General features: G+C 31.6%; 1 protein-coding gene across 1 annotated transcript; it reads left to right on the forward strand.

Moving 5' to 3' along the window:
- Positions 1-1,228: 1,228 nt before the first annotated feature.
- LOC134681187 (VWFA and cache domain-containing protein 1-like) lies at positions 1,229-27,966 on the forward strand. The gene is made up of 25 exons (XM_063540723.1): positions 1,229-1,398; positions 3,997-4,174; positions 5,447-5,573; positions 6,425-6,495; positions 7,851-7,961; positions 8,530-8,688; positions 9,975-10,152; positions 10,651-10,803; positions 11,833-11,984; positions 12,597-12,737; positions 13,072-13,203; positions 14,252-14,372; positions 17,360-17,441; positions 17,976-18,173; positions 19,365-19,478; positions 19,748-19,853; positions 20,558-20,740; positions 22,154-22,213; positions 23,021-23,102; positions 23,325-23,409; positions 24,011-24,112; positions 24,563-24,704; positions 25,216-25,352; positions 27,177-27,333; positions 27,769-27,966. Exons 1-25 carry the CDS (start codon positions 1,229-1,231, stop codon positions 27,964-27,966), a joined length of 3,339 nt encoding a protein of 1,112 aa, XP_063396793.1.
- The last annotated feature ends 23 nt before the right edge of the window (positions 27,967-27,989 follow it).

Here is a 27,989-nt window from a genome sequence, read left to right on the forward strand (position 1 = left end):
GTCTGTGCTAGTTACCTTGCTAAAGATCGTTGGTTGCACATATAATGTCAGTACAGTAGAAAAAGTAAGCACAGAGATAGAAACTCGATTGAAAAATCTCGTGGACGCCTCTTTGGAGATTTCAGCGCTTGAAAATATATACGAAGAAAAAACACGGCTTGTGAAGCAGGAATATGACCCATTCCTTGTTCTCCATAACATTGTTGGGAATATAAGTGACCGACTTGACAATGCAGTCGGGATTCTGAAAAGAAACCGGGATTTTATTCAACAAAACTATATCAATGTAACACGCAATACAAATATAGATAGTGCTCAATGTTGCATCTCAAAAAATCTCCGTTTTAGTGCTAGATTTAATCTAGTGGAGGAGTACAAAACGTGTTTTACGAGCACACTTGTACCATCTTTGGATCTAGATACGTTTTATCAGAAAAACCTAGAAAATTCTCCTCTTTTATTGTGGCAATATTTTGGCGATTCAGACGGGAATTATCATCAGTATCCATGGAAACCGAGACAATCTGTTTGTTCAAGTACAAAAACAAAGGACCATAGATTTCAGTAAGTCAATGAAAATAGAATTAAGTTAGTATGAGTTATGTTATGTCCTCATTTTGTTCGTTGTACTAGTATTCGAGTATGACATATACGTGTTGACTCTTGTATGATCTTGTACAGTAGATTAATTTATCGCCGTCATCGAACTGGGAATAGTATATCTATGTTCCTGGTCAAACAAGAAAGGACTGGTCAAGGACCAAGCCGGATGTATAAAGTCATAATGTCAGTGTAAATACGACAACTATCACACAAAGTTCAACAAGTGCAAACCCGATATACATGTATTTGTTTTGTTTCATTGCACTGTTTTACAGTCCTTTGTAAAGATTATACAAACATTTAAATGAATAATGGATGTTTGCTTGTCATGTTTTGGAATTTAAGTGGAATATTTTTTTTAACTTTTCAGAACATTTACTTTTAAACACTATATTATATATACGGAGGCATACATATTTCAAATGAGAATAAATTCGACTGTTGATTTCTAGCAATGAAAAACTGCGATATATCGTGCTCATAAGATCCTTTCTTAAAAATCATAACCTTTTTTTACACTTTTCATAATAAAAAGGGTCAGTCCATGATAAAGTGAAAATAACGCGAACTTGTTTTGGACGTCCACACGAATATATGTATCATGTATGTAATTTTTACATACACGATGGAGTCAAGTGAGTTCGCTATTCTATACGAATTGAACAGTAATGAACACCTACATGTAGGCTGTAAATATCACACAAATGGCAGGAAAAAGTCGGACTTTATCAGAAAAGGTATTACCATAATGAATTCTGTTTTTATACAAGAGATACTGAAGATTTTCAGTACACGGTAAGAAAAAGATAGGAAAACGATAAAGACAAAACCAGAATGGTTCAATTACAAGCAATTTGTATTATCTTTATTTTGGTATTGTTTGTATGATGAAAGACTCGAAAATGATTGAAATTATTAGAAAAACAAAACAAAAACGAATTTTGGAAAAAAGGGGGGAGGAAAAAATGTCCTATCTCAAAGTACCGCTATATGTATCTGCTCCCTGTACAATATATCAACAACCCAGATAGAAAACTTGGAATTGATAGTAAATAGTATAAAATACAAGTTATTTGTAGTATATTTATATTCGTATGATAAGTTGAAAGGACTACGAAGATATTTCAAGTTGTTCTATTATTTCATTATGATAATGAAATAATAGAACACAAATAACGTTTTGTGGACAAAAAGTGGGGAGGGGTTAACAAATTCCCTATCCTTAAGTTCATATGTTTACTCTTGTATAATATGAAAACTTGCCTCTAGCAGTGGCCTCTAGTCCGTAAAACAGTATACATATGAAACTTAAGTTAACCCACCTCAGACTACTGTGGGATCTGGTCATATTTTTTACAGAAAAAAAGTTTAAGAAAAAAATAAAACAAAACTCTATAAATAATCAATGGCAAAATGATTTATCAAAATTTCAAAACATAACAAAACAAAACTGTGACGATAATTGCTGTTTCTGTCCCTTTTCCCAAAAGTACCTATTGAAGGTATTTGCCATGCACAAGTTCGGTTTCACAACAAATGAAAGTATCATGATCTATCATGGTTTTAGTGAGGGTCTTTAAAACTAGTCAGAATTTGTATAGCACTGATGAGGAACAGATATACGGTTCCCAGCACTGATCAGGAACAGATATGACAGATATACTGTTCCAGCACTGATATGAGGGGGAGGACAGGGGGTACCTTCTCCCTCCCCTCTTCTCCTTTCTCCTACCCCTCTTCTCCTTTCTCCTACCACTCTTCTCCTTATTTTTTTTTTTAATTTACCGGAAAAAAGAGAGATATTTTATTTTTTCATATTTTATTTTTTTTCTCCAACTTTTTCTCCTTTCTCTCAGCCTTCCTCTCCTTTCTCCTACCCCCTTTCTCCATGTCTCCCTTACCCCTGTCCTCCCCTGACCCCCTCTGATATGTGATCACATATTTTCCCGTCAAATAAGGACTGGTTTGTACGTCTCTCCGATATATATAAATTTATATTTTATATGATCGATACTGCTCCATACTGCTGCATCAGGTTCAAGTTTCTTGTATAACATATCGCGATTTTTAACCGCATCACAAGTTTACAGTTCACTGAACATAAAAAAACCATCAAAATGTGATATTTAAAACCAAGCAGTTTATGACCCGGAGAGGGGTCGGGGTTATAGGTGTAATACCACCATTGATTTTCCCCTATTAGTCTTTGTTAAATTTGCACTTTTCAAAAAATTGTGCAGAATTTATATTTGTTTCAAATAAAAAAATACTTGGCATGAGTAAAGTTTTATCCTGTCCAGTTCTATAGAAAAAGTTTCACATAACATTTCATTGCATATAAGAAAATAACCATCATTGGAAGTTAACCAATCAAATTTCTCCCCTTATTCTAACTGTGTACAAGGTTTAGTCACCATGTAACCTCAAGATTACAAAATTTTCTATAGAAATCACAAATAAAAAATAAAGGTGTTTTGAAATACCCAAGACGTATGTTTATGACACAGAAATAGTTTTACTGCAATAAAATGTAGGATTAATTACCGACAACGGTCAAACTCAAGGGAATATTTTTTTAGACCTACTTTTGTATGCAACCGGATGTGACGTAACCATGATATGGTGGTATTACACCTATATGGGTATACATTTTTAAAATCCGAATTATATGAAAAGGGTGGTATAACAGAAACCCAGCCGCACCCCTATCAATTAATTATTGAAGTGTGAAGTTTCCCCTAATACCCCATGAGTTTTGAAGAAATTAAAATTAAAAATCATACAAAACTAACAAAGGCCAGAGGCTTCTGACTTGGGAGAGGCGCCAAAATGCAGCTAGGTTGATAGATATAGGAAGATGTGGTATGAGTGCCAATGAGACAACACTCCATCCAAATAAAAATTAAACATGTTTTTTTGAGATCTCAACCCTCTCCCTATACGTGTATGTACAGAGGTGGAATTGGGGGGGAGGGGGGGCAGGGGGCTGGGACCCCCCTTTCTGGGAAAAAAATTGTTTGCTTATATAGGGAATCACTGAAGCCAGACTGAGGCGGGCCCCCTCTTAGGTCAGTCAGTGGGCCCCCACTTATGAAAACTTCTGGATCTGCCACTGATATATATACCTCTAGCTAATGAAGAAAAAAAATACACACAGCAATAGCACAGTGAAACTCAGTTTAAAATAAGTCCAATGTCAGAGTTGTATATTTTTATATTTTTGTGAAGTCAGAGATTGGTATGTGTTCACAAAATGACTTTTTGTTGTGTATTCAGAGATTGGTATGTGTTCACAGTATATTTTTGTGTATTCAGAGATTGGTATGTGTTTACAGTATATTTATGTGTATTCAGAGATTGGTATGTGTTCACAGTATATTTTTATTTATTCAGAGATTGGTATGTGTTCACAGCATCCCCCAAGAAGAAGAATGTTGTCATTGTTGTGGACGAGAGTGGCTCAATGTCAATTCCTAATGGAGGATTTAAACATCCGAATACCACACTCAGAGTTGATATAGCAAAAGATGCAGCAAGAACCGTACTGGAAACATTCAGTCCCACAGATCATGTAAGTTGGGATAAATTGGGAGTTTAAATTCCTTTAAATGACAGATAATATTTACATTAAGGTGGTACCTAACACTACAGGGAGATAACTCTGTAAAGTCAGCTGAACGTTTTTAAAATTACATTGTGTTGTTAAGGGAATATTAACCTTCTCAATGATCAAAATTGGTGTTTGTCAAGCTGCTATATAACCAGTGTAATATTTCTGACAAAACGGTTGGTTCAAAGTTTTTGAAATTTTTATATTTTTGTTAAAGGGTCAAAGTAAATACTTTGACAAAATTTTATGAAAATTAAACGAGCCAAATTAATTTTAGTCAAAGTGTTAGGTACCACCTTAAGTCTGAATTAATCGAATCCTGATACAGTGAAACCTGAACCAAATCTATAAAAAGAACATACATTTAAAATTATATTTTTAAATTTCAGTTTAAAATATTCTGTGAGAAGTTTGTTCAGTTTAAGTCATGAGTTGATGAATTCGTTATAGTTGTCATATATAGATAAAGTCCCCTGTATTGACAATTAATTGGTGGTATGTAACTTTTTTATTTAACTCTTTATTCTCTTATGGTTGGGGCCTGTTATCTATTTCTCGCATGAATAGATAATTCTCGTATCACACTGTCCGGAGTGTGATACGAAAAAGTGATACGAAAAATGCGTTAATTTGATTGGCCAACGAAACCTCCTGAAACGATATTGCGGCATTTTCATTGGCTATTCTTTAGGTCATTGTTGACAGTTAAAGGTCACACTGATGTACATTTCCTCCATTGCAACGGAGATAAGCGATTTCTTCAATAATATAGAAAATACGCACACTTTTCACCTTATTATATATTCTTATTCTAATATTATTACATTCTGAAGCGTACAAAATGTTTAAAAAAGTCTTATGTTGAAGATTGACGACGAACAGGACATATGACGTCACAATGCAGTTATGTTCAAACGACTGGGTCGACGTTTCGCGGATTTTTTTTATTAAGCACAAAAAGCATGTTTACCATAAGAGAAATAGGTTTCACAACTCGGGAGAATTAGATATCGTTTGATATCAACTCTCTTTATTTAATTTAAATAGTAATAACAAACTCGCCACAGGCTCGTTTATTATTATATTGAAATTAAATAACTCGAGTTGATATCAAGCGATATCTAATTCTCACTCGTTATGAAACCTATAAATATCATGCTTATTCATAGTTTGTTAGAAATTCAGGGAACTGTGTACATGGTGTACGCCTTATAATGTTATCATTTATAACAGGTTGGTGTGGTAGCTTTCAGTAATGAACCAAGAAGTCCATCTGGTTGTCTTGGAAGTGAAATAGCCAGAGCTACAGTGGAGAATAAGAAAATCATCCATCAGTTCATTGATAGTATCAAACCAAAGAGTAAGTAAAACTATTATTTTAAAAACCTAATTTCTAAAAAGACTGACAAAGTGGCATTAATTTATATATGGAAATAATACCTATAAAACTATAGATCTGTTATAAATGATGAAGTAGTCTCCAACAAAAAGCTTTTAGGTTGCACTTTGTAATACAGCTATTTCACAAGCCACATCTCTTTTGGAGAGATATATAACCTATGAAACTACAGATCCTGTTACAAATGATAGAGTAGAGTCTCCAATGAATAGCTTGTAGGTTCATACCCCAGGAAAAAAAACCTGTTGAACTTTTTATTGACCTCCACATTGATTGGGTGTATTTTGTGTCTTGTGTAGAAGTTTGTTTTTAGTACATTTGTGTACTATAAAAAAGATGTGGTATGATTGCCAATGAGACAACTATCCACAAAAGACCAAAATGACACAGAAATAAACAACTATAGGTCACCGTACGGCCTTCAACAATGAGCAAAGCCCATACTGCATATAGTCAGCTATAAAAGGCCCTGATAAGACAATGTAAAACAATTCAAACAAGAAAACTAACGGCCTTATTTATGTAAAAAGAATGAACAAAAAACAAATATGTAACACATAAACAAACGACAACCACTGAATTACAGGCTCCTGACTTGGGACAGGCACATATATAAATAATGTAGCCGGGTTAAACTAACCTTGTCAAATTTCAGATAATTAGGGGCTGATTGTAATAGACGGATGAAATCAATAGTGTAATAATTGTTTAATATTTGAAGTGATTTAAGGCAATTTTGATGATGTGGACACTGGACACTTGTTGTTTGTGGTTTACAATATCTTCATTAAAGTTTTTTTAATTTCTTTCAGAGGACACTTACTATGGAAAAGCATTCAGATCAGCTTTTAAACTGTTGAGAGAAGCAAAACATCAGACACCAGTATGTATATACAGAACACACTGTAGGGTAGATGTACAAGAGGCAAATTCACTCAAATACTTCTAGACAGTATAATCATGAGTTAATGGGTCAAGCCATGAAAAATATATCTTATTCAAATATGACGTCCTTATTACGCTTTGTAAACAAAGCCGTGTTCTAATGAGCATAAAAAATATGTTTGACACATGCGCACAAACTTACTGTGTATATTAACGTTATTTCCATCGTTATCCTTTAAAATGTATACATTTAAGCAGCTAGCATAAACTTTTATTATATATTTTTATAAAACAGCATATATTTACCCTGCTTGTAGTGTAAAATATCGACAAATATAATGCCTACCCATGTTAAAATGAGCATAGAGCATGACACGAAGGAATTATTTCTTGTGAGAACTTCGTCAGTCATCATAAAAAGGATGGATGAACACTTTTGGTGTTGAAAATTCCTGTTAATACATGCTTTTTTTTCCTGAGAATCCTTATTGGTTAGAAACGTTTCATATAAAACACTAAAACTGCCGAATAAAAACCCCATAAAAACATGCTTTTGCTGTGCTTTTGAAGGATTACACATTTAACAGGGTATTCTTTGAACTTGGAATTTTTTTTAATTATGGAATTTGAATAATTTCTTATGCTTGAAATTTTTAATGAATGCCATGTCTGTTCTTTATTAAAATGTTCTGTGAGGTGCATAAAACTATCTATTACAAAGAAATTATGACATTTTCAATAGAATGTACTTGGCTGCGCACAACACCATCTTTACAAAATACATTGTGTTGAAAGTGTTATGCAGTGCTCCAAACATAATAATTCTGAAGAAACATGGAATTTATCAAAAATTTCAAACACAAGAAATTATGCAAATTCTATAATTAAAAATAATTCCAAGTTCAAATAATACCCTGTTATATACCTTTAATTAATACATCCTGGCTTCAGATCACCCTTTTTTGATTCATTGATATTTGTAAGATACTTATGTTGGTGGATGTTGTGTGTATAGCTATAATTGCCGCTACAAGGCAGCACTCGCACCCACAAAGTGGAAAATTATATAAGTTGCAAAGTGGAAATTATATAAGTTGAAAATTATATAAGCTGAAAAATATAAGTTGCAAAACTTGTTTCCCAATCCACTATAAATAAATATGTAAATATATAAACTAAACTATAGCTATAACTGAAACACAATTTTCAATGTTTAGTGAATTGCTATAGGCTAGTATGCAAACTTGGGCAAAATCTCAAAATCAAATATCCATGAAAATACATTTTATTCCACAAATATTGGTACCCAGAAAAACATGAATCCAAAGTACTCATAATCTCTCTATCTTACAGGAACTGTTTGAGGACTCCCTAGACATGATTCTGTTTTTAACAGATGGAACTCCATCAGAATCTAACATAAACAGTATTTTAGAAGAGATCATTCAAGGACAGGACAGTGTGGTAATATAGATATGATAATACTTTTTATTTTTGCAAAAGTATAGCACAATCAGACGAAAAGTTTATAAAAAATGTTTAATAAATCTAACTATAAAACATTAACGTCCTGATTTATGACAAAACAATAAAAAAAAACAACAGAATGTCAGTATTTACTCATTTAGATTTTGTAAAAAAGACTGGATTAAATACAAGAAGCTTGTCTGTCTTTCATGTGTACACGAGAAAATCATTCTTTTGCAGTTTAATTGCTTTTTATAACAGTCTATATATTTGCATATTATTATTTGTTGGAAGCAAACTGAAATTAATGGTATCAATATGGAACTCTGTTGTAATAAGGCATTATTTCTTTCTATTATGTATTTTTCTCTAAAACTTCTTAGTCCACAATGGCTAAACTTTGATATCCATTTATTGTTACGTTTGTTTATGCACCACCAAAAATAAAATCATTATAGTGAAACGAAAGCAAATCATTGAGAAATAAATTCCTAACAAATAATTTATATGTAGTTTACTTTGTAGAAAACATTTTTTTTCTGATCTAAATTATTGTATTTTTCAGAACAACACTATCAAAATTTTTGTGTATGGATTTGGACAAGAGATCTTGAATTCCAAGTCCCAAAGCAAAACAGATTTACTACTGATGATTGCTGACCAAAACAACCAGAATATGTCTTCCATGTTTGGAATAGCAGGCGGCAAACAACTTCAATGGCCAGTATGTATGTTTAAAGTAGGACTAATGAGATGATTGCTTTATTCTTTTAAAAAAAAAAACACAGGAAAAAAGAAAGAAAATAAAATGATACCCTATTCAATCAGAATCCTAAATCTTTTCTGGGTTATATTTCCCCACTTTATATGATGAGCAAGAAGATAAAAGTTAATAAAACTCATGCTGTTGAAAAGAAATCTGAAACAAAAATAATGAACTTTACACATTCAAATTTCAATTTTTGCTAGTATTTTGTTTTTTTTGCCTAATAGTCCATTTGCCAATTCCTGTAATTGACCCTGTAATTAGAGACCTTTTTTTAAGTTGTCTCCCTTATGAGGGACATTAATTTTTGTTAACAATGGAGAGCTAGCAGAAAAAGCAAATTAACCTGTAGTAGTGTGAGTAATCTATAAGGTTTTGAAATCTTTAAATTACATTTATTTGTTGTTTAGCTAAATACTAACAACATCAGATTTTTTTTTAATGCAAAATTAGTTAAACCGCTGATACATCACTTTCAATTCATCAAACTTTGCATTGGTAAATGCCAATTTTGTCCAGTATAGAACCAGTCTAAGATTGACAAAGGGAAGTAATTTGTTTAAAAAGTGTGTAATAACAGAATCAAATCGGTAATTGGCAATTGATAATTTCAGTTTGATACATATTTGATCTTGGGAAAATAAGATGTAGTACATGTATGAACTGTCAGAATAAACTAAGAAAAAATGTATAGTTTTGTTTTGTTTTTTTTAGCAAAAGGATTATGGAAAGTTCTTAGGGTAACATATCTTTACATAGTCATAGTGTTTTTATGCCCCACTTTGGACATTATCATTTTCAATCTATTTGTATGTTCGTCCGTTTGTTCATCCGCCTGTTCCTTCGTTCTTTCATTTCTTCTTCTGTTTTTTTAGATTTAAGTTTTTGGTTTAAGTTTTTGGTAAAGGTAGTTTTTGATGAAGTTGATAACTAATCAACTGGAAACTTGGTACACATATTTCCTATAAAATTATCTTTTTAATTGAAATGCCAAGTTAGAGTTTTGACCCTATTTTCACGCTGCAATGAACAATGAAAATGATATTGCTAGTGGGACATCCGTGTGCTATAGACACATTCTTTTCTTATATAAATGATTTAAGGCCGGATTGAATTGAACACTGCTTACTTGTCTGAAATAGAACTTGAGGGTAAGGCATAAACAACAGGTTACTTTAAGGAATTTATTGATTGGATCATGTATTTATATTTGGACCAATGTATAAGTTTGTTTATTATTACAGCAACTTTCAAACCTGCCAGACACTTCTAAACCTATAGGTCCTGTGGGTAATCTGACCATTTTACCAGATGTTGACACAGAACAACTGAGAAATGTAATGGGAAGTTATTATACAAAGTTCCCTTTGTCACGACATACAGATTACAGTATAAGTTTACCACACATAGAAGATGAATTAGGTAAACATCTGTGTACCAGTATCGGATGCTACTTATGGTTAATTTAAGTACTTCACTAGGGATTCATACCAGGAGACAAGAATTTTGATTTTGAAGAACTGGTATAGATCTATTATTCACTGATAAAGTCTTATGTAGAAGAAAAGTTAATCTGTGCTAGTGTACATTTCCCACTGACAGCATTACAAGATCAGGCCCTTTTTTGTTGATATAAAACATCATTGTTAATTTTCTGCAAATTTATTTATAATAGAAGATATCACCCTCAATGGAACTGAAAATGAAAAAAAGATGAATATGGTTAATTGATGGTAACCATGGTAACCTCAGTTTTCCATCCTTGATTGAAATAAAGGTTATGCAGTTGGAAGAATCACTGATTTTGATACAACATTTATAAAAAATGTAACATTAAATGTCAAACCTTATGGGAATTTTAGGACGGTACCAGTAGCTGACTTAGGTATTTTTATATTACAGTTGACTAATGTTTTCTAGGTCTAGTCACCACACTAGGTATTCCCACACTTGACAAGGGAGGTAACTTCTTTGGAGTAGCAGGAATTGATCTATCTCTGTTACTTATGTTTTATGAAGTGGTACATTTTAGACAAGGACAACATGGGTATGGATTTGTTGTTGGAAACAATGGTATGTATACAAATGTAATTCATAATTATACACCACCTAATAACACAAATTTGAAAATTATTATTGAAAAAAATATATAGACAACATTTAACAAGTGAAAAATTACTATGACGACAATGAACATTATAGACAAAAGTAGAATTTTGTTAAGTTTGCAGCAATTTACTTTTCTATAACACAAAGAAATATTGGTAAAAATCAATTGCATTAGTGACTCTTTATTAGATTTATCCTTTTGCTATGACATGTATGACAGACATATGGGTGCAGCACTTATTATACATGTTATATATATAGAGAATAATACATGGCAAAATCCGTATCATATGTCGTATCATCCCGAGACATCAATATCAGCCCTAGGGCCTTTAGGCCTGAGGGATGATATTGGTCGAGGGTGATACGGCATGTGATACGGATTTTGCCATGTATTATACGCTTTATCATATATTTCAACTGAAGAGTATTATAGTACATGTATATGAACTGTTTTCTGATCCATAGCACTGGGTAACCTTCAGTTCTGCTTTTGTCTTGTTTCAAAGCTTTAAAATAACTGCTCAATTATTTAAACGAAGCACCTAGGTTACCTTTCAATCTGTTGTTTTGAAAATATTTTGTTTATTATTGTATATATTTAAGTGTTTTGTATTTTTTATAGTTGCATTGAGTGTGCCAAAAAATATGTTGTAAAAACTTGATGTTCGTGACGTCACATACAATATGAAAACTTGATGTACGTGACGTTACATACCAAACAATGACGTCATTCCAAAAAATTACCTAATTTTAGAGAAAAAAAAATCTTAAGCCAAAAAAAACCCTAAAAAACTGACTTTAGTTAAAAAAAAAAAAAAAAAAGGTATGCGATACGGGTTTTACCATGCGATACGGGGTATGCGATACGGGGTATGCGATACAGGGTAGGTGATACAGACTGGAAAAAAGAACCTTTATTAGATATACAAAATAGCTGTATTTTGTACTAAATATATGATAAAAGTATATATAAGATACTTCTTAATACAGGAAAAATGTTGGTACATCCCTATATGCCCAATCCTCAGCAGCAGATGGAGCAGCCCAGATTCTATGATATTGACCAGATAGAACCAGTATTAAGTGATGAAGCTGTATTCAACATAACCAATGGGTTACCAGGACATTTCTACTCAAAACTGGTACTGGTATTTAAGAAATGATTGCATACGTTTATTATTGCAATTTGTGAAGAATTGACATGATGCCAGTTCAATTATTGCAATTTCAGTAAAAGCTGCTTAAAGATATCAATATATGGGTTCATTTTATTGCAATACTCATCCATAATTTTGCATTAATAAAAACCTCGCAATAATGTTTGAATTTATATTATTCAATTAGACCATGTTACACTTGAAGTTTAACGTGTGTGTACAACAACAATAGTCCTATCAGAATTCAATTAAGTTTTAGAAATTTTCAGTAAAAAAGTTTTGCAACTTTTTGATCCAGCTGCTCTGTCAAGGGCAAGGACTGGTTCCAGATTAGATGATGAGAATTGTTTTGTAACTGAACATCTGAAATCATGTTTAGATATAAAGACAAGATGGAAAAGTTGGAAAATACTGTTGATTAATTATTTTCAATCATGGTCAGTTAAAATGAAATAATTTCAGTCTTCACTTGCAAAATTTTAAGGTAAAAAATGGACTATTGAAATTCAAAGCAACATATTAAAATACTTTTTTTACATGATTAAGTAAAACATGCTGTTTCAGTAGACAGAAAATGTTTCTGTTGATTTATTGTAGGCTACATTCTGTAAAACACCAGACGTTCAAGGAACAAAACCGGCAACATATTACTATAAACCTATTCTCCGTTTCCGTGGAAATTATACCATTGTCTTGGTGATATTTGATGAGGACATGGAAGAGTTGAGGGCAGATGAGGTAATTTTCTGTAGATCAAACGTTTTCTAGTACAATTTTTTTGGGGGTCAAACTTTTGATTCACTTTTATAAGGTAATTTCTCTTCAAATGTTAATTGGACTAAGTTTCCTATAAAAAGATTAGGAATTCAAACATTTCTATAGTTTTCAGAGAAGTTCCTCTGCTTTGAAGGACATGTCTATTGATTTAATTTTGCTTTTAACTCTTTATGTTTTTTTTTAAAGAATTTTGATTAAAATCTTGTAAATGTAAATTGGCTCACGCATTTTCTGCAAAAAAGTCAAATTTATGCTACACATGTTAAAAAGTTAATTTAAGCATTCTATTTTTCAGGATATTGAAAAAGGAGAATTCCCAAGTTTTATATATCATCGTATGGATCTTTATGATAATGACACACTGAATATAGCTGGCTTTTGTACTAGAGATAACAGTGTTGTGTTAAAAAATAATGCTACAGTCAAGGTGAGACAATATTGAGCTAATTCCTATGGTTATGGGGGAAGTTATGGATAAATAATTATGTACTCACCCCTATTGTAACAGGGGTAAAGTCAACCTGAAACAAAAGTCTACACATTTCTTTTGTATTGTACTTTAGTAGCTAGGGTACTTCAACATGCATGTCTTGCAAAGAAACTCATGGTGGTTGGTTACCCACATGATTGCTGGATATATAAATTAAAATTCATATGACTAACTGTGTTACATCTTATATTTATAGTGGCTATATAATTTTTTGAAACCCTTAAAATATGTAGAAGCAACTCTTAGCTCTGGTAAATAGTATCAGCTGCAAAAAATGTACTGGTAAATTAAATTTGCAGGTCCTCAAATAATGTTCCTGCAAACTGTGGATTCATTCATTTCATGGATACCAATTTTTCGTGGAGTAAGGAAAACTCATCTGTTTGTTGATATTTTATTGAGTGGTTTTGCCAAAGTCTGCATTCAAGCCTATAGAAAAAATTGTTATTCCTTGAGCATTTAATTTGTTGTTCATCTGTAAGGTGAAATCCAATGAAATCGGAGTCCCGCTCATAATAATGTATCAACAGTAGAAAGTTAAAATACTTTAATGTGGCACCCAACACTTTAACTAAAATTAATTTGGCTCATTTAATTTTCATTAAATTTTGACAAAGTATTTACTTTGACCCTCTGATAAAAATATAAAAAATTTCCAAAAATTTGAACCAACCTTTTTATCAGAAAAATTACACTGGTTATATAGAAGTTTGACAAACACTTATTTTGATCATTGAGAAGCTTAATATTCCCTCAACAACACATCATAATTAAAATGTTTAGCTGAATTTATAGAGTTATCTCCCTGTAGTGTTAGGTACCACCTTAACAGCTGATTGTATTTGTGTTCTATGTAGATTTTGATTTATTCTATAAGTATTATTTGTTTAGGATGTATGCACAATGAATTAAAACTTTAATCAGTTGTAAATTTGATATGTTGAAAACCTTGGTTAGAAAGTATCATTTACTATATATTTTGTAGTTTGCCCCAAGTGTATATTCTAATCCTGTGAAAAGTTTGGAATATGAGCAGAATAACAAAAATAGAAGCTATCCTTTCTATCAACACTACAGAAATGCTAGATTATTCTCAAAGAATGCAGGTGAAATACCTAAAACAACGAATTATTTGAATCTGGAATAATTTTGAATTCGACTTTGAATGCGAGCATGGCGGCCTTAAACCCTATTTAGTTGGGTTAGTTTTCATCATAAATTTCTCATAAATTTTTCAGAATTCAAAATTATTCCAGATTCAAATAATTCCTTGTTCTAATATGTTTGTAGAAGAGAGGTGAAAGATACCAGAGAGATATTCAAACTCATAGTTTGAAAATAAACAAATTATTCCTGGCTAAAAAAGCAAAAGACGAACAATACTACATGAACAAACCACTACGATAGAAAACTAAAGACTAAGCAACTCTCTTTCCATTAGACCACAGAGGAGGTTTAGAATGCAATGAAGTTGTTCATAGTGTGACCAGGTGGAATAAGGCTCAGATGAATTAATGCAGATTGTTCATATACTTTATTAAATATAGCATAGAAGGCAACAACAGATCTGAAAAATACAGATAATGACAAATAAATACAACTTTAAAATTGAGAATGGAAATGGGGAATGTGTCAAAGAGACAACAACCCGACCAAATAAAAAACAACAGCAGAAGGTCACCAACAGGTCTTCAATGTAGCGAGAAATTCCCGCACCCGGAGGCGTCCTTCAGCTGGCCCCTAAACAAATATATACTAGTTCAGTGATAATGAACGCCATACTAATTTCCAAATTGTACACAAGAAACTAATATAAAAATAATACAAGACTAACAAAGGCCAGAGGCTCCTGACTTGGGACAGGCGCAAAAATGCAGCGGGGTTAAACATGTTTGTGAGATCTCAACCCTCCCCTATACCTCTAACCAATGTAGAAAAATAAACGCATAACAATACGCACATTAAAATTCAGTTCAAGAGAAGTCCGAGTCTGATGTCAGAAGATGTAACCAAAGAAAATAAACAAAATGACAATAATACATAAATAACAACAGACTACTAGCAGTTAACTGACATGCCAGCTCCAGACTTCAATTAAACTGACTGAAAGATTATGATTTCATCATATGAACATCAGGCACAATCCTTCCCGTTAGGGGTTTAGTATCATACCATCATAACATATATGAGAAGAACATAACCCGTGTCATGCCAACAACTGTTTTTAGAATAAATGTCTTTAGTTCCGACGCAAAGACCTTATCAGTGACTCAATATTAACGCCAAAATATGCAATCTTTAATGACTTGACAACAGTATCGTAATTATATCCCTTCTTAATCAGTCTATTTAAAGGTTTTGTTAGTTTCTGAGGTGAATACTGACACCTTTGTGCTTTATAAAGAATATTTCCATAAAAAATTGGATGTGAAATACCTGAACGTATAAAAAGTTTGCATGTTGAGCTATATTTACGAATGATGTCTTTATACCGATGATAAAATTTAGTAAAAGTTTTGACTAGTTTGTGATATCGAAAACCCTGGTGTAATAATTTTTCAGTAATACATAAATTTCTCTCGTTAAAATCTAAAACATTGTTACAAACACGAGCGAATCGTACAAGTTGAGATATATAAACACCGTAAGATGGTGACAAGGGAACGTCACCATCTAAAAACGGATAATTAACGATAGGAAATGAAAAATCATCCCTTATATCATAAATTTTAGTATTCAGCTTTCCGTTAGTGATATAGATATCAAGATCGAGGAAAGGGCAGTGGTCATTATTAGTATTAGCTTTATTTAAAATAAGTTCAGCAGGATAAATTTCATTAATATACATACTGAAGTCGTCATTATTGAGAGCCAAAATATCATCCAAATATCTAAAAGTATTATTAAATTTGTTTATCAGATGTTGTTTTGATGGGTCTTTGCTTATTTTTGTCATAAATTGTAACTCATAACAATACAAAAAGAGGTCCGCAATAAGTGGTGCACAGTTAGTTCCCATTGGAATTCCGATAATCTGACGATATACGGAATCCCCAAAGCGAACAAAAATGTTATCTAGTAAAAATTCAAGGGCATATATAGTATCAAAGCATGTCCAATTAACATAGTTTTTTTGTTTATTGCTACTAAAAAATGACCTAAAAGAGTTTGAACATATATATTCACATTCTGATTTTTTGAATGCCCATTTAATTAGATGTGTGAATTTTTCTTAATGAGAATGTGAGGCAATGTTGTATACAGGGTAGAAAAATCAAAACTTTGAACAGATTCAAAATCACCAATATGAGCATGCAATTTATCAAGTACTTCCAACGAGTTCTTGACACTCCAAAAGTAATTTATTCCACTATTTTCGAAGGCCTTATTTGAACAATTTATTATAAGGTTTTTAATTGTACCAAGTGTGCTGGTAAGAAGAATAGACAATTTAGTAGTTGAACAATGGCTTGAAGACGAAATAAATCTATATTTGTAAGGGGTTTTGTGTAGCTTTGGAAGCCAATACATAGTTGGGACTTTCATTGTATTTGGCTCTGCTTGTAAAGCGGTGGCTAAAAGTTTATGTTTGTTACAGATTTCGTTTTCTGAAAATGGAGTCAGTTGGAATGTTGGTGAATTGGTGATTTCCTTTTTCAGAACCTCAATTTAAAATTTACGTCAAACAATAATAATATTATTAGCAGCTTTATCGGCCGGGACAAAAACAAATTCCTTGGCTAGTTCTTTTAGTTTATGTTTGATACGAGAAATAGGTTTATTGTGGTTATTGTTAATAGTAAAATGTTCTTTTACTACTTTTTGACAAATATTTCTAAAGTAATGAACTAGAGCAGTTCTCACTTGGACTACATATAAATGCACAATAGCATAACTGCGTAACATTATAACCAGAGTATAAAAATTTACACATTAGTGAAACAGTCGACAGTCTCATTAGTTAATACAATATTCTCAAGCATTACTTAAAAATAATAGCTAAAAAAATATGAACACTCCTCGAAAAAAATTGTGAAAACACATGTAACAATGAATAATTAAAATAATAATAAATGTGATCTTCAATTAACAGATATACACCAGTCTGCCTCTAATGACATTGTATTAACTGATATAACAGACCAAGTATGGACACAGGATGATATGATATGGAGGTAAAATATTAATCTTCTTCATTGTAAAAGAGATGCAAAAGATACCACAAAGAATTCAAACTTGTAAGTCACAGACAAACTGACAATGCCATGAGAATAAAAACAAACAACAGTTTTCCAAACACAACATAGAAAAACCAAAGAATAAGCATTACACAAACCACACCATGTACTGGTATTGATATCAGGCCCTAATGATGGGTATGTATATTATGACCAAACGATGCTTTTTAATTTAGAACAAAAGTCAGGTGAAGAAGACAATTGCAAAACATGGGTCTTTATTATAGTGGTACAAATAACAGTTCGTATTGATTTTGGCCTCTATGTCATATCTTCAACTCCAAATAAGAAACTGATTCATATTTTGAAATGATACACCTCATTTTTATTATGCAAAGCCAAAATTAAATTTTCTAACAAGTCACATCTAATAAGTCACAAAATTATTATGAATCACATCAGAGCTGTATCAAAACAATAAAATCAATGTTGAAAATGACAGCCTTTGTTAATGTGTTTTATGTTTTATAGGTATTTAGGAACAGAGAACGGGTTTTTTAAGATTTTTCCTGGAACAATGTTGTCCGATATCCATTATGATCCAAGGGATGATGTTTGGTATAGAAAGGCTGCAGAAAATCCTGACAAATATGTCTTCATTGACATGGGAACACCACAACAAAATACCTCCACTTATGTTACCATGGCAAAGGTGTTTTATCAGACAAGGTACTAAACTTAAATAAAAGCAGACAATAATGTTTTGTTGTATTAACCATATTTGCTCAACTGAAAATATACACTTTTGCTTATTTTCTGGAAATCTATTTCACAAGTGTTTAAAGTTATTTATTTAAATTAATTTCCTTTAAAAATCAATAGCCTTAGATTTGATTTATAAAAACTGGTTATTTATTTATCAAAGATGCAATTATTCACATATACCTCTGACTAGTTCAAATGCAATTTTAACATTGCATAAGGTTAAATAGTGTAAGATAATTTTGCAGTTTGAAAATGTTTCAGTTTTCAAAGATCTGCCATCAGCACCACTTTTTGAAATACAAGACAAAAACTTGCATTTCCTTCTCTAAATTTCTTACCATTTTTCCTAAAATCAGGAAGGGAACAGTATAAACTGAAATGACTTTAATGACTCAAAATGATCGCTTTTTCAGTTTTAAAGACAAACTTATGACCAGATGTTTAAGAAAATACTAAAACGAGTAATTCCAGACTCATTCCGTGATTATGTTGGTTTATCAAATTTACAGGAAATCATCCGCTTTTTAATTTTTCACCTTTGATAGTGTTTAAATATTAAAGATAATAGTTGTGCATGTTTTATTTAGCATGAAATCGTTTTGAACTTACAATTTGGTGTCTAATCTGTGGAGGAAAATTGCATGCATGGGTATTAAATAGTAAACAAGCATGTGTGTAAGATGTGGAAAAAAACCATTTTCTATGTAAATTAAATCAAAGTTTTAATTTAATTTTAAATCAGAATTGGCGTTGTCTTAGCTGAAAAGTAATTAAATAATGAAGACAGTTGTTATGTAATTTTAATATATTTACAATTTAGTTCTGAGCTTGTGATCAATAGTCATGTGTGAAACACCGGTAAAGAGAATAGCGATCATTAGACATTACAAAAGTTATTAGGAGGGCACTCCTGATTATAACACTATACTCAGGAGTTTTATGACAGAAAAGGGATATCAAAACAAAAAACAAGTTCAAAATGGCGATTAAGAAAACCAATCTTAACGAAATGACCAAAATTATTTCTGCAAAAATATAAAATTTGACCCAAATCCCAATCTGTTGTTTAGGACAAATGGATTTCAGAATCGGTCATGTCTGGCATATATGACCATTTCCCGACCCTTGATTAGATCATATTATATATATTTTAAGCAATGGTTCAGTTAGTGGAGTTGTAGCAGCAGATATGAGCAAACGTCAGTTTACTACCGTCCTTACAAACATGATGACTTCCTGTTTACACTGTTATATTCTGGATGATGCTGGGTAATATCTATATTGGAGTGATATTATACAATTGATGAAAAGAATATGTTATAGAGAATCTGCCTTAAATTTTCAGACAATAATTTAAAGAACTATCAATTTTTTTCTTTACTACATCTTTACATCTAGCATATTATTTTTGAAATACTACAAAACATTAGCTAAATTTTGATGAAATTGTATTCTAACTTCATTCAAATATCTAAAAGCATGATCATGTAAATAATATAAAGACAAAAGTTTTTCAAAATAATTACCATTTTCTTCAGATATGTAATTGGACAAACTAATGCAAGCATGGATTTGAAAAGGGCACACATAACACTAGTAGCAGGTCCTGTCAGCTTTCTCTTGATGAAACAAGGATTTCTGAAGGTAACTACTAACAGTTGTTGACCATAGCCATTATTTCACATCCTTTGATTTGTCATTCATAATGCTGACAAAAATAGGTAAAATAAAATGCACCAATGAACTATTCAGACAAAATGTAAAATCACAAAAATACTGAACTTTGAGAAAAATTCAAAACGGAAAATCCCTAATCAAATGACAAAATCAAAAGCTCAAACACATCAAATGAATGGATAACATCTGTCGTATTCCTGACTTGGTTTAGGCATTTTCTTATGTTGAAAATGGTGGATTGAACCTGGTTTTATAGCTAGCTATATCTTTCACTAGTATGACAGAGGCATCAAATTCCATTATGTTAACAATGTGCGAACAAAACAAACAGACATGATAGGTAAAACTGTTACAATGCAGCAGTCAACATTGTAGTATAAACTAAATCACTAAAAAACAAAAAAACAAATATTTAACAAAGAAGCACAAAATGGCATATAGAACAAGCATATAAGACAAGAATACACATTTTACCATAGTACAATAACACAATGATAGAATGTTTAATTAAAGAGCCACATTATATACAGATTAAAGTAAATAATAGCTAAAACTTGATAATTATTGAAAATGGCAACAGTGATCTGTTTATACACATTCTGAATAGTTTCATAGGCAAGTTAGCTCATGGGAAACATAGACCAATTACATACATGTATTTTATTTTCCAGCCAGAGGTATGTATGGATGCTACTTCTGGAGTGAAAAGGCTGACATACAGATTAGATCTAGGTCAGAAGGGTTCTTCCATTAGAAAAGTTGGTTGTCACGACTACACCTTGTTGACCATCAACAATACAAATTTGTACCTCTTAAGTTACCAACCAGATAACTGTTTTTCATTGGATGTAGGGGTAAGTATTAAAAACATTTGTCAGTTTATTGTTTTAATTTGAATGCCACTGATATGTCTTATGCAGTAACAAGAGTGCACACACTGAAATGTCTCGCCTTCTTTACTTATCATTGATATTATGTTGATAGTCCTAAGTACAAAGCTTTATTAAAAACTGTTGCATAAACTTAACATTAACCAAGATAACTAAACAAAGACCAATGAACCATGAAAATGAGGTCAAGGTCAGATGACATCTGCTAGTTGGACATGTACACCTTACAGTCCTTCCATACACCTAATATACTAGCCCTATTGCTTATAGTATCTGAGATATGGACTTGACCACCAAAACTTAACCTTGTTCACTGATCCATGAAATGAGGTCGAGGTCAAGTGGAAACTGTCTGACAGGCATGAGGACCTTGCAAGGTATGCACATACTAAATATAATTCTCCTATTACTTATAATTAAGAGAGAATTCAACATTACAAAAAACCTGAACTTTTTTTTCAAGTGGTCACTGAACCATGAAAACAAGGTCAAGGACATTTAACATGTGACCTACAGAAACTTCGTAATATGTGGCATCTATATACAAAGTATGAAGCGTTAGGTCTCTCACTCTCTAAAATATAAAGCTTTTAAAAAGTTATCTAACGCGGACGCTGCCGCTGGATCACTATCCCTATGTCAAGCTTTCTGCAACAAAAGTTGCAGGCTCGACAAACACATGTGTCTGATGTTAAATTTATGAGCATTGTGTCTTTGGTGATTTTTTTGTACCAAAAATGCTGTTCTATGATTATGTCTGATAGATACATGTCAAATATGTGCACTTATTTTAAATCTAACGACAGCAACTATGGACTCCTATAAACTTTACTTTTATGGCCCTGCCCCACAACATAGTTGTCGTTGGCATATAGTTTTACACTTGTCTGTCATTCTGCAACAAACCATTATACAGACTTTTTTTCTAACGCATTCAGATATTGGCCTGATTTTGGTATGTCATTTAACCATGGCGCGTTACAGATCAAGTTTAAGTTTAGTTCCATTTAGCTAATTCTTGCCAAAGTTAAGGGTTTACGACTTTGAAAATTTTTAAAAATTAGTTATACATACTTTTTTTCTGTTAGCCTTCAGATTTTGAGCGGATTTTTATTAAGTGTGAGACTACCATCATGTTTGTGTCCACATTTGTTGTTGAAATTCCAAATTTTTCTACTTTTTGAGAGAGAGCCATTCATGTTGTTTTCGACACATCTAGTTTTTATTTAAACTGCACTATATAATATGTATGGTGTAATCCAATTAGATGTGGGAAATAAGAGGCAAACACAACATCTGTTAACACTTCCTCAAATAATTGATATAAAAATAAGGAGGATTTGTATCTTATTTTTAAAAACATTTTTTCTTTTTCAGACTTGCAATTGTCAAGAAAAGTGTTTACTGTGTAATAATCAGATGAATTCTATGTGTCAGGTTTGTGCTAAAGTATACATCTCATTTATTTTTAAGTTTTAATATAAAGAAGTCTCAAGAGTAAACCCAACCCATACACCAGGTTCTGAAATATTTTTTTCAAAGTCATAGTTCAATTCCATGTGAAAGAGAGGCCAAAGATACAAAAATGTCATTAGAAGTAGAATGTGCAAGACCCTCATGGGTAATCAAGGTTGGTTGGAAAAAAACTACTCGCCATTAAACTCATAAGAGAGAAAAACTGATGATGTGATGACATGCCATGGCAAAAAAAAAGGGAAAAGACCAAAATACAAACTGCAATCTACAAAACACAACAAAGAAAACTAAATCAAATTTATGTTGATATCAAAATGATTCGCACATAAAAGTATCAATGAAAAAAGATATTATTACATTGGTGGCAATAAATTACATTGATTTCCCAGTTAGATAAAAACCGATAATTTCACATGTGAAATAAACGTGGTTATTTCACTCTCTGACGTCATACAACAATAGGCGTTGTCAAGACATCGATAACGTCGGATCAAAACAAATTGGGAATGCGTAGGAAAAACATATAGTTCCTTTCATTTTCTACATTAATTTCATACAAAAAAAAAGCCATTAGCCAATGTAATAAAAAGTATAACTAATTGCCGTATTTGAATATAAAAAATAAGACAACTTGTGACCGAACGTTTAATCCATGCTTCGTTCAGTCACACGTTGTCTTATTTTTGATATTCAAATACGGCGATTAGTTATACTATAATGATTTGGAAAATATATAGATATGCTTCATTTGTATCAATCTGTTTTCAGTGCCCATGTACTTGTGTTAACAGAACAACAGATAACTGTAATAGTACCTTTACAATGACACAAGGATATGCTCCATGTAGAGGTAAATATTCTAAGTAACGTAGTTCTCAAGTGATAGAAAGTTATTCAAAATCAAAAAATAGTTCAATGAGAAGTAATTTATTAAACGTTTTGTTAATAATGTAAGTAAAAACTCAAACTTCAGCAACAGTGGAATATTATTTTTAACTCAGTTATGTTACATGAGATTTACTATCTAAAAGCTTATGCACATGTATGAAACAAGCTTCATCTTATTTTCCAGAAAGTCTGAGACATTGGAAGACAGTTAAGACTATTAATCTTCATCAGTCAAACGTTACAGAATGTCAACCACAGTGTCCCTCATTGTAAGTTTTAACATCTCATATTCAGAATGTCAGTTGCAGTTTATTGTGATTTCTCTAATCAGTCATGCTCCATTGTAGGTTTTACTTTTAATGTTGGTCAAAGTGTCCCTCAATGAAATAAGATTTTGAAATATTTGTAAAGTTTTCTGTCATTGTAAGCATTGACAACTGAGAATGTAAGCCACAATGTCCCTAAAATAATATGCTTGAGATATGACAATTGTTTTTTAAATATCAAAATCATACATGCAAGCTAAAAGAAGCTTGAAATTTCATTGATGCTGACATTTTAGTTGATAAAACTGAGTTGAATGAAATGACTTACATAGATTATGTTTTTTTTACATTTCAGATTTAGAGAAAATTGCCTATTTGTTACATGATGTTGTTTTCTTTTAAATGTGTAAATTAGTTTTGACTTATAAAAGTTCCACTGGTCGAAACAAATAATCTTTGATCTCTATTCTGTTAGGAACAAGTACTGTTATATTTGTTCTATTGGAAATGATATTACAGACTATTTTCCCCTTTAAAACTTATTTTTATAGGAAGGAACTTCTATTAAGTGACATTAAATGAGTTATATACTGCTATATTATAGTCAAACAGAAAAGGATTGCTTACTTATGTCAGGATGTAGTTGGTGTTCTACAGGATTCTATAACCACATCCCTATATGTACTAGATCCTGTCCTCAGGATAGGTAAGGACTATGTTTGCATGACCACATATCTGTTTACATGATGTAAGAAATATGGAACTTTAAATATATAATAAAGAATAAGGTAAAAAATGTGTCTTATTTCAGAAATTGTTTTAAACCAACTCTTATGGTAGCAAATTGACCATCATGTACATACCTTACTTCAGGTAATTTCAAATGGAAGAGATGTATTGGAAACAAATTTTTCAGTTCTTAACCTGTAACTTTTATGATGTGACAATTTTCAGTTAAAATTATCTTTTTAATTTATAGTCCCACAACTAAAAACCTATGCTTTTAAATATTGATGGACTTATTTTAATTTTAGTCAGCTTCTAAAATTGGATATTTTAAAATCCAGATTTAAAGAGTTAATGCCTTTGAACTGCAATTGATATTGTATGAGATGACAACACATGTGATGTACTAGTTTATAATATTGTTTTACAGAATGGAGATTAAAATGACCACACCTTGCCATAATTTAACAGAATACAGCCATCAATATTTATCATTAGAAGTACAGAAGTTGTTACTATCTAAAGTCAATGATTCCAATTTTGACATCAGTCTGCCCATGATAATACAACAGGTAAGATTCATATAAGTTTGTCTGTGATGATATGTTTAAGTTGGTATAAAAGCCTCTTTCTGTAATCAGTCACTTTAATTCATAACTTCATCTGGTTATGCGTACTGTTTGACAAGTTTTCAGTTATTTAGGTGTTCTTATTTCTGGTTGCAAAAGCCTATATCTTTTTAAAAATTTATGCAAATATATGTAATTTTTGGTCACATTTTCCTCAATAATTCTAAGTCAAAGCTTTTTTTAATATATGTGTCTCTAAGCTTCTCCTTGTTCTGCTAGACATGCTACACCTTTTTTAGTCCTCAGCATTTTTCTGTATCAATCCTGTTTGCTGAAAACTCACATCTTTTACTGAGAAATAGGGTCAACAACAGTAAGCAAGGTATAATAAGTGGGTGAAAGCTCAGAGTGTATCAAGCTACGTCTTTAACAACACTGAAAAGATAATTGTTTATGTATACATGGTATATGTTTATGAATTTTGTTGATGATTATGACTTTTGTCTACTTTTAGGATATGATTAATTTTACCATTTCAACAAAAGATAGAACAAGTATACCAAATAGTTGGACTGAAATGCTGTCTAAACCATTCTACACAAAAGACAACATTGTGTTTATAAATCAAAACAGTATGATTGAGTTCACATTGTAAGTGATAAGCATCGGTACACATTTACTTATCATGTCATGAAATAGCTGAAATTATATATAAAGTTTGACCCATCCATATATTAGAATCATTGGAAACTTTGATATTTTTTTATATATAAGGCCACACCAATTTGATTCCTTGTTCGACGGACCCGCCCGCACCTATTTTATTCAAAACAGATTTTTTTTATTTTTATTATATTCCCGCTTCCCGCATCCGGAAATGAAATCATGTCCATTTCCCGCACCGTTTTTTTGGGTAAATATTATATAAAGATCTCAACATTTGTTTTTTAAAACAGTCTAGCCTTTATATAACGATTTTAAACCTATCAGCACCCCACAACACTGTAAATATCTGCGAGAGTATTTGTTTCAGCATGAAACCAATTTATTCCAAGCGGGAGTGCTCCGATTTAAATAGAAATACCAGTACAGAACAAAACGTTGGTTTCTTTCCCCCTAACTTATATTCCCTATAAAAAAATGTTCGTTGTTAAAATAAAGTACAAAGAACTTCTGAAAGATTTGCCTTCAACTGCAATTATAATGTATGGTGACGGTCATACCCGCTGCAGGTTTGTGCACCTGTCCTGGTTGATTCAGAGACCCGTCGTTCAGCAGTTAGTGTTTGTTGATGTGGTTCATTGGTATTTTCCCGTTTGGAAATATAATTTAGATCGTTGGGTTTCCTGTTCGAATTGTGTACAATACTATAAAAGTTGTGGTCACTTTATATAGCTTGTTGGTTGGTCTTGATCAAAGCACTGTGTAAAAGGCCGTACTTTGACCTATGTTTGTTATTATCAGGTTGGGACCAACCCTCCCTCAGACAAGGGCCTTGAAGGGGTCATGTTACCATGTTTACTGTTCAGTCTGTTGTAGAAAAGAAAATAGATAAGGATTTGTTCAGTGCTACTATACAAAATATTTGACAACTTAGAATTTTTTACTCAAAAAGAGGAGAAATACATTATATTTTAAACAACTTTTCTAAAAGAGGGATATGGGTCCACTTATTTTGAATAATATTAAACTGTTTAAGTCCAGGAATATTACAAAATTCTTGGACATGTTTTGACCATTTAATACCAAATATTATAGTTCTTTGGGAAAATATAAGCCCTTTTGTACTTAAAGTGTTTTTACAAAAAAAATATTATAACTTTAATATTTTGACCCCTCATAAAAGGGATATTCATAACATTAAGGGGTTGTTCTGAACCTGATTATGACTTGGATGGAGAATTGTCTCATTGTCAGTCAAACACACATAGACCAGATTTTATTATTCAATTATTTCTTGTTGAACAGGGAAAAAATACTTCATAAATTAAAGAAATGTCAAGGTACAAGTGATAAATCAAGTTTTAATATAGTCAAAACCTACTATTTTATGTTTACAAAAAAAAATTATAATCGCTCGCCTTTACTTTTTAAGCTTCGCCTCAAAAATTTTCAAATTAAATATTTTTTTATAAAAATTTTCAAATCGCTCGCTCGCCCCAATTTTTGGAGTCCAAAAATCCGTAGAACAAGAAATTAAATTGATGTGGCCTAAGCTACATTTTAAATACAATAAAAAAGAATACTTTTTGTTCAAAATATTTATTGTATCTATATAATGTACATAGATATTTAATCTAGATGGAATATGGAGCACCTAATATCAACTAAAACCAGTCTTTGATATGCTTCTGTATGTTTTTTTTTTTTTTTTTTTACAAAGAAACATTATTGTAAATACATTTGTATAAGAAAAATCATGTAGCTGAAATAATACAATAAAAACATACTTTTTTTTATTGTTAATTTTTTTAGGTTGAGATTGACACTTGCATTTGATAATGTCAACTTTACCAGAGAACAAGAAACTGAATTGACCTTGAGAGAGTACATAGATGTTCAGGTCAAGGACTTTATTTTACAAGCTTTGGGTGATGGAAACATTACTGTCTCCAATGTTTGGCCAGAGCAGGTAACTCATTTACAGTTTTATTGTATAGGTTTCAAATTTCTTATTATATACATAAAAAGATTCCAAAAAGACAACTCTTCTCAAGACACCAAATAATACAGAAAATAACAACTATAGGTCAATGTACAGCCTTTAAGGTGGTATGGGAGTCTAAAATAAAAATGATAGAATTTGTTCAAACTTTGCCAAAACGTAGTATCTATTGATATATGTTGGAAAATATAATAAAAATGGTAGGTCACCACGCATTTTCTCAAGCTACAGGACTTGACAAAATGACACATTTTGTATGGATTATACAGGAAAAAACACCTTTTTGAGATTAAAAACTAAACAAAATGATAGAATTGTTAAATACGAAAAAGATAGCTTTCAGACAATGCTTTGAGAATTACTTTTTGTTCTTAACTTTTTTTTTATCTATTTATATTGAAGAATGAGATATCCTGTATGCTGAATACTACTAATAGAACTAGTACAACAAATAAGGCAGTTTTGATGCAACAGATCCAGACATGGAATATATCAACACTACCTACAATAGATGTGTTCGGCAGGCCATTATCATTAGTGAATACCAGTGTTGAGCATAGTCACAACACGCTCTGTCATGTCAACTGCCACCAAATGTGAGTATTTCGGCTCTTATTTTTTAT

This window comes from Mytilus trossulus, chromosome 1 (genome assembly GCF_036588685.1).
Source record: "Mytilus trossulus isolate FHL-02 chromosome 1, PNRI_Mtr1.1.1.hap1, whole genome shotgun sequence".
NCBI classification, from domain to species: Eukaryota; Metazoa; Mollusca; class Bivalvia; order Mytilida; family Mytilidae; genus Mytilus; species Mytilus trossulus.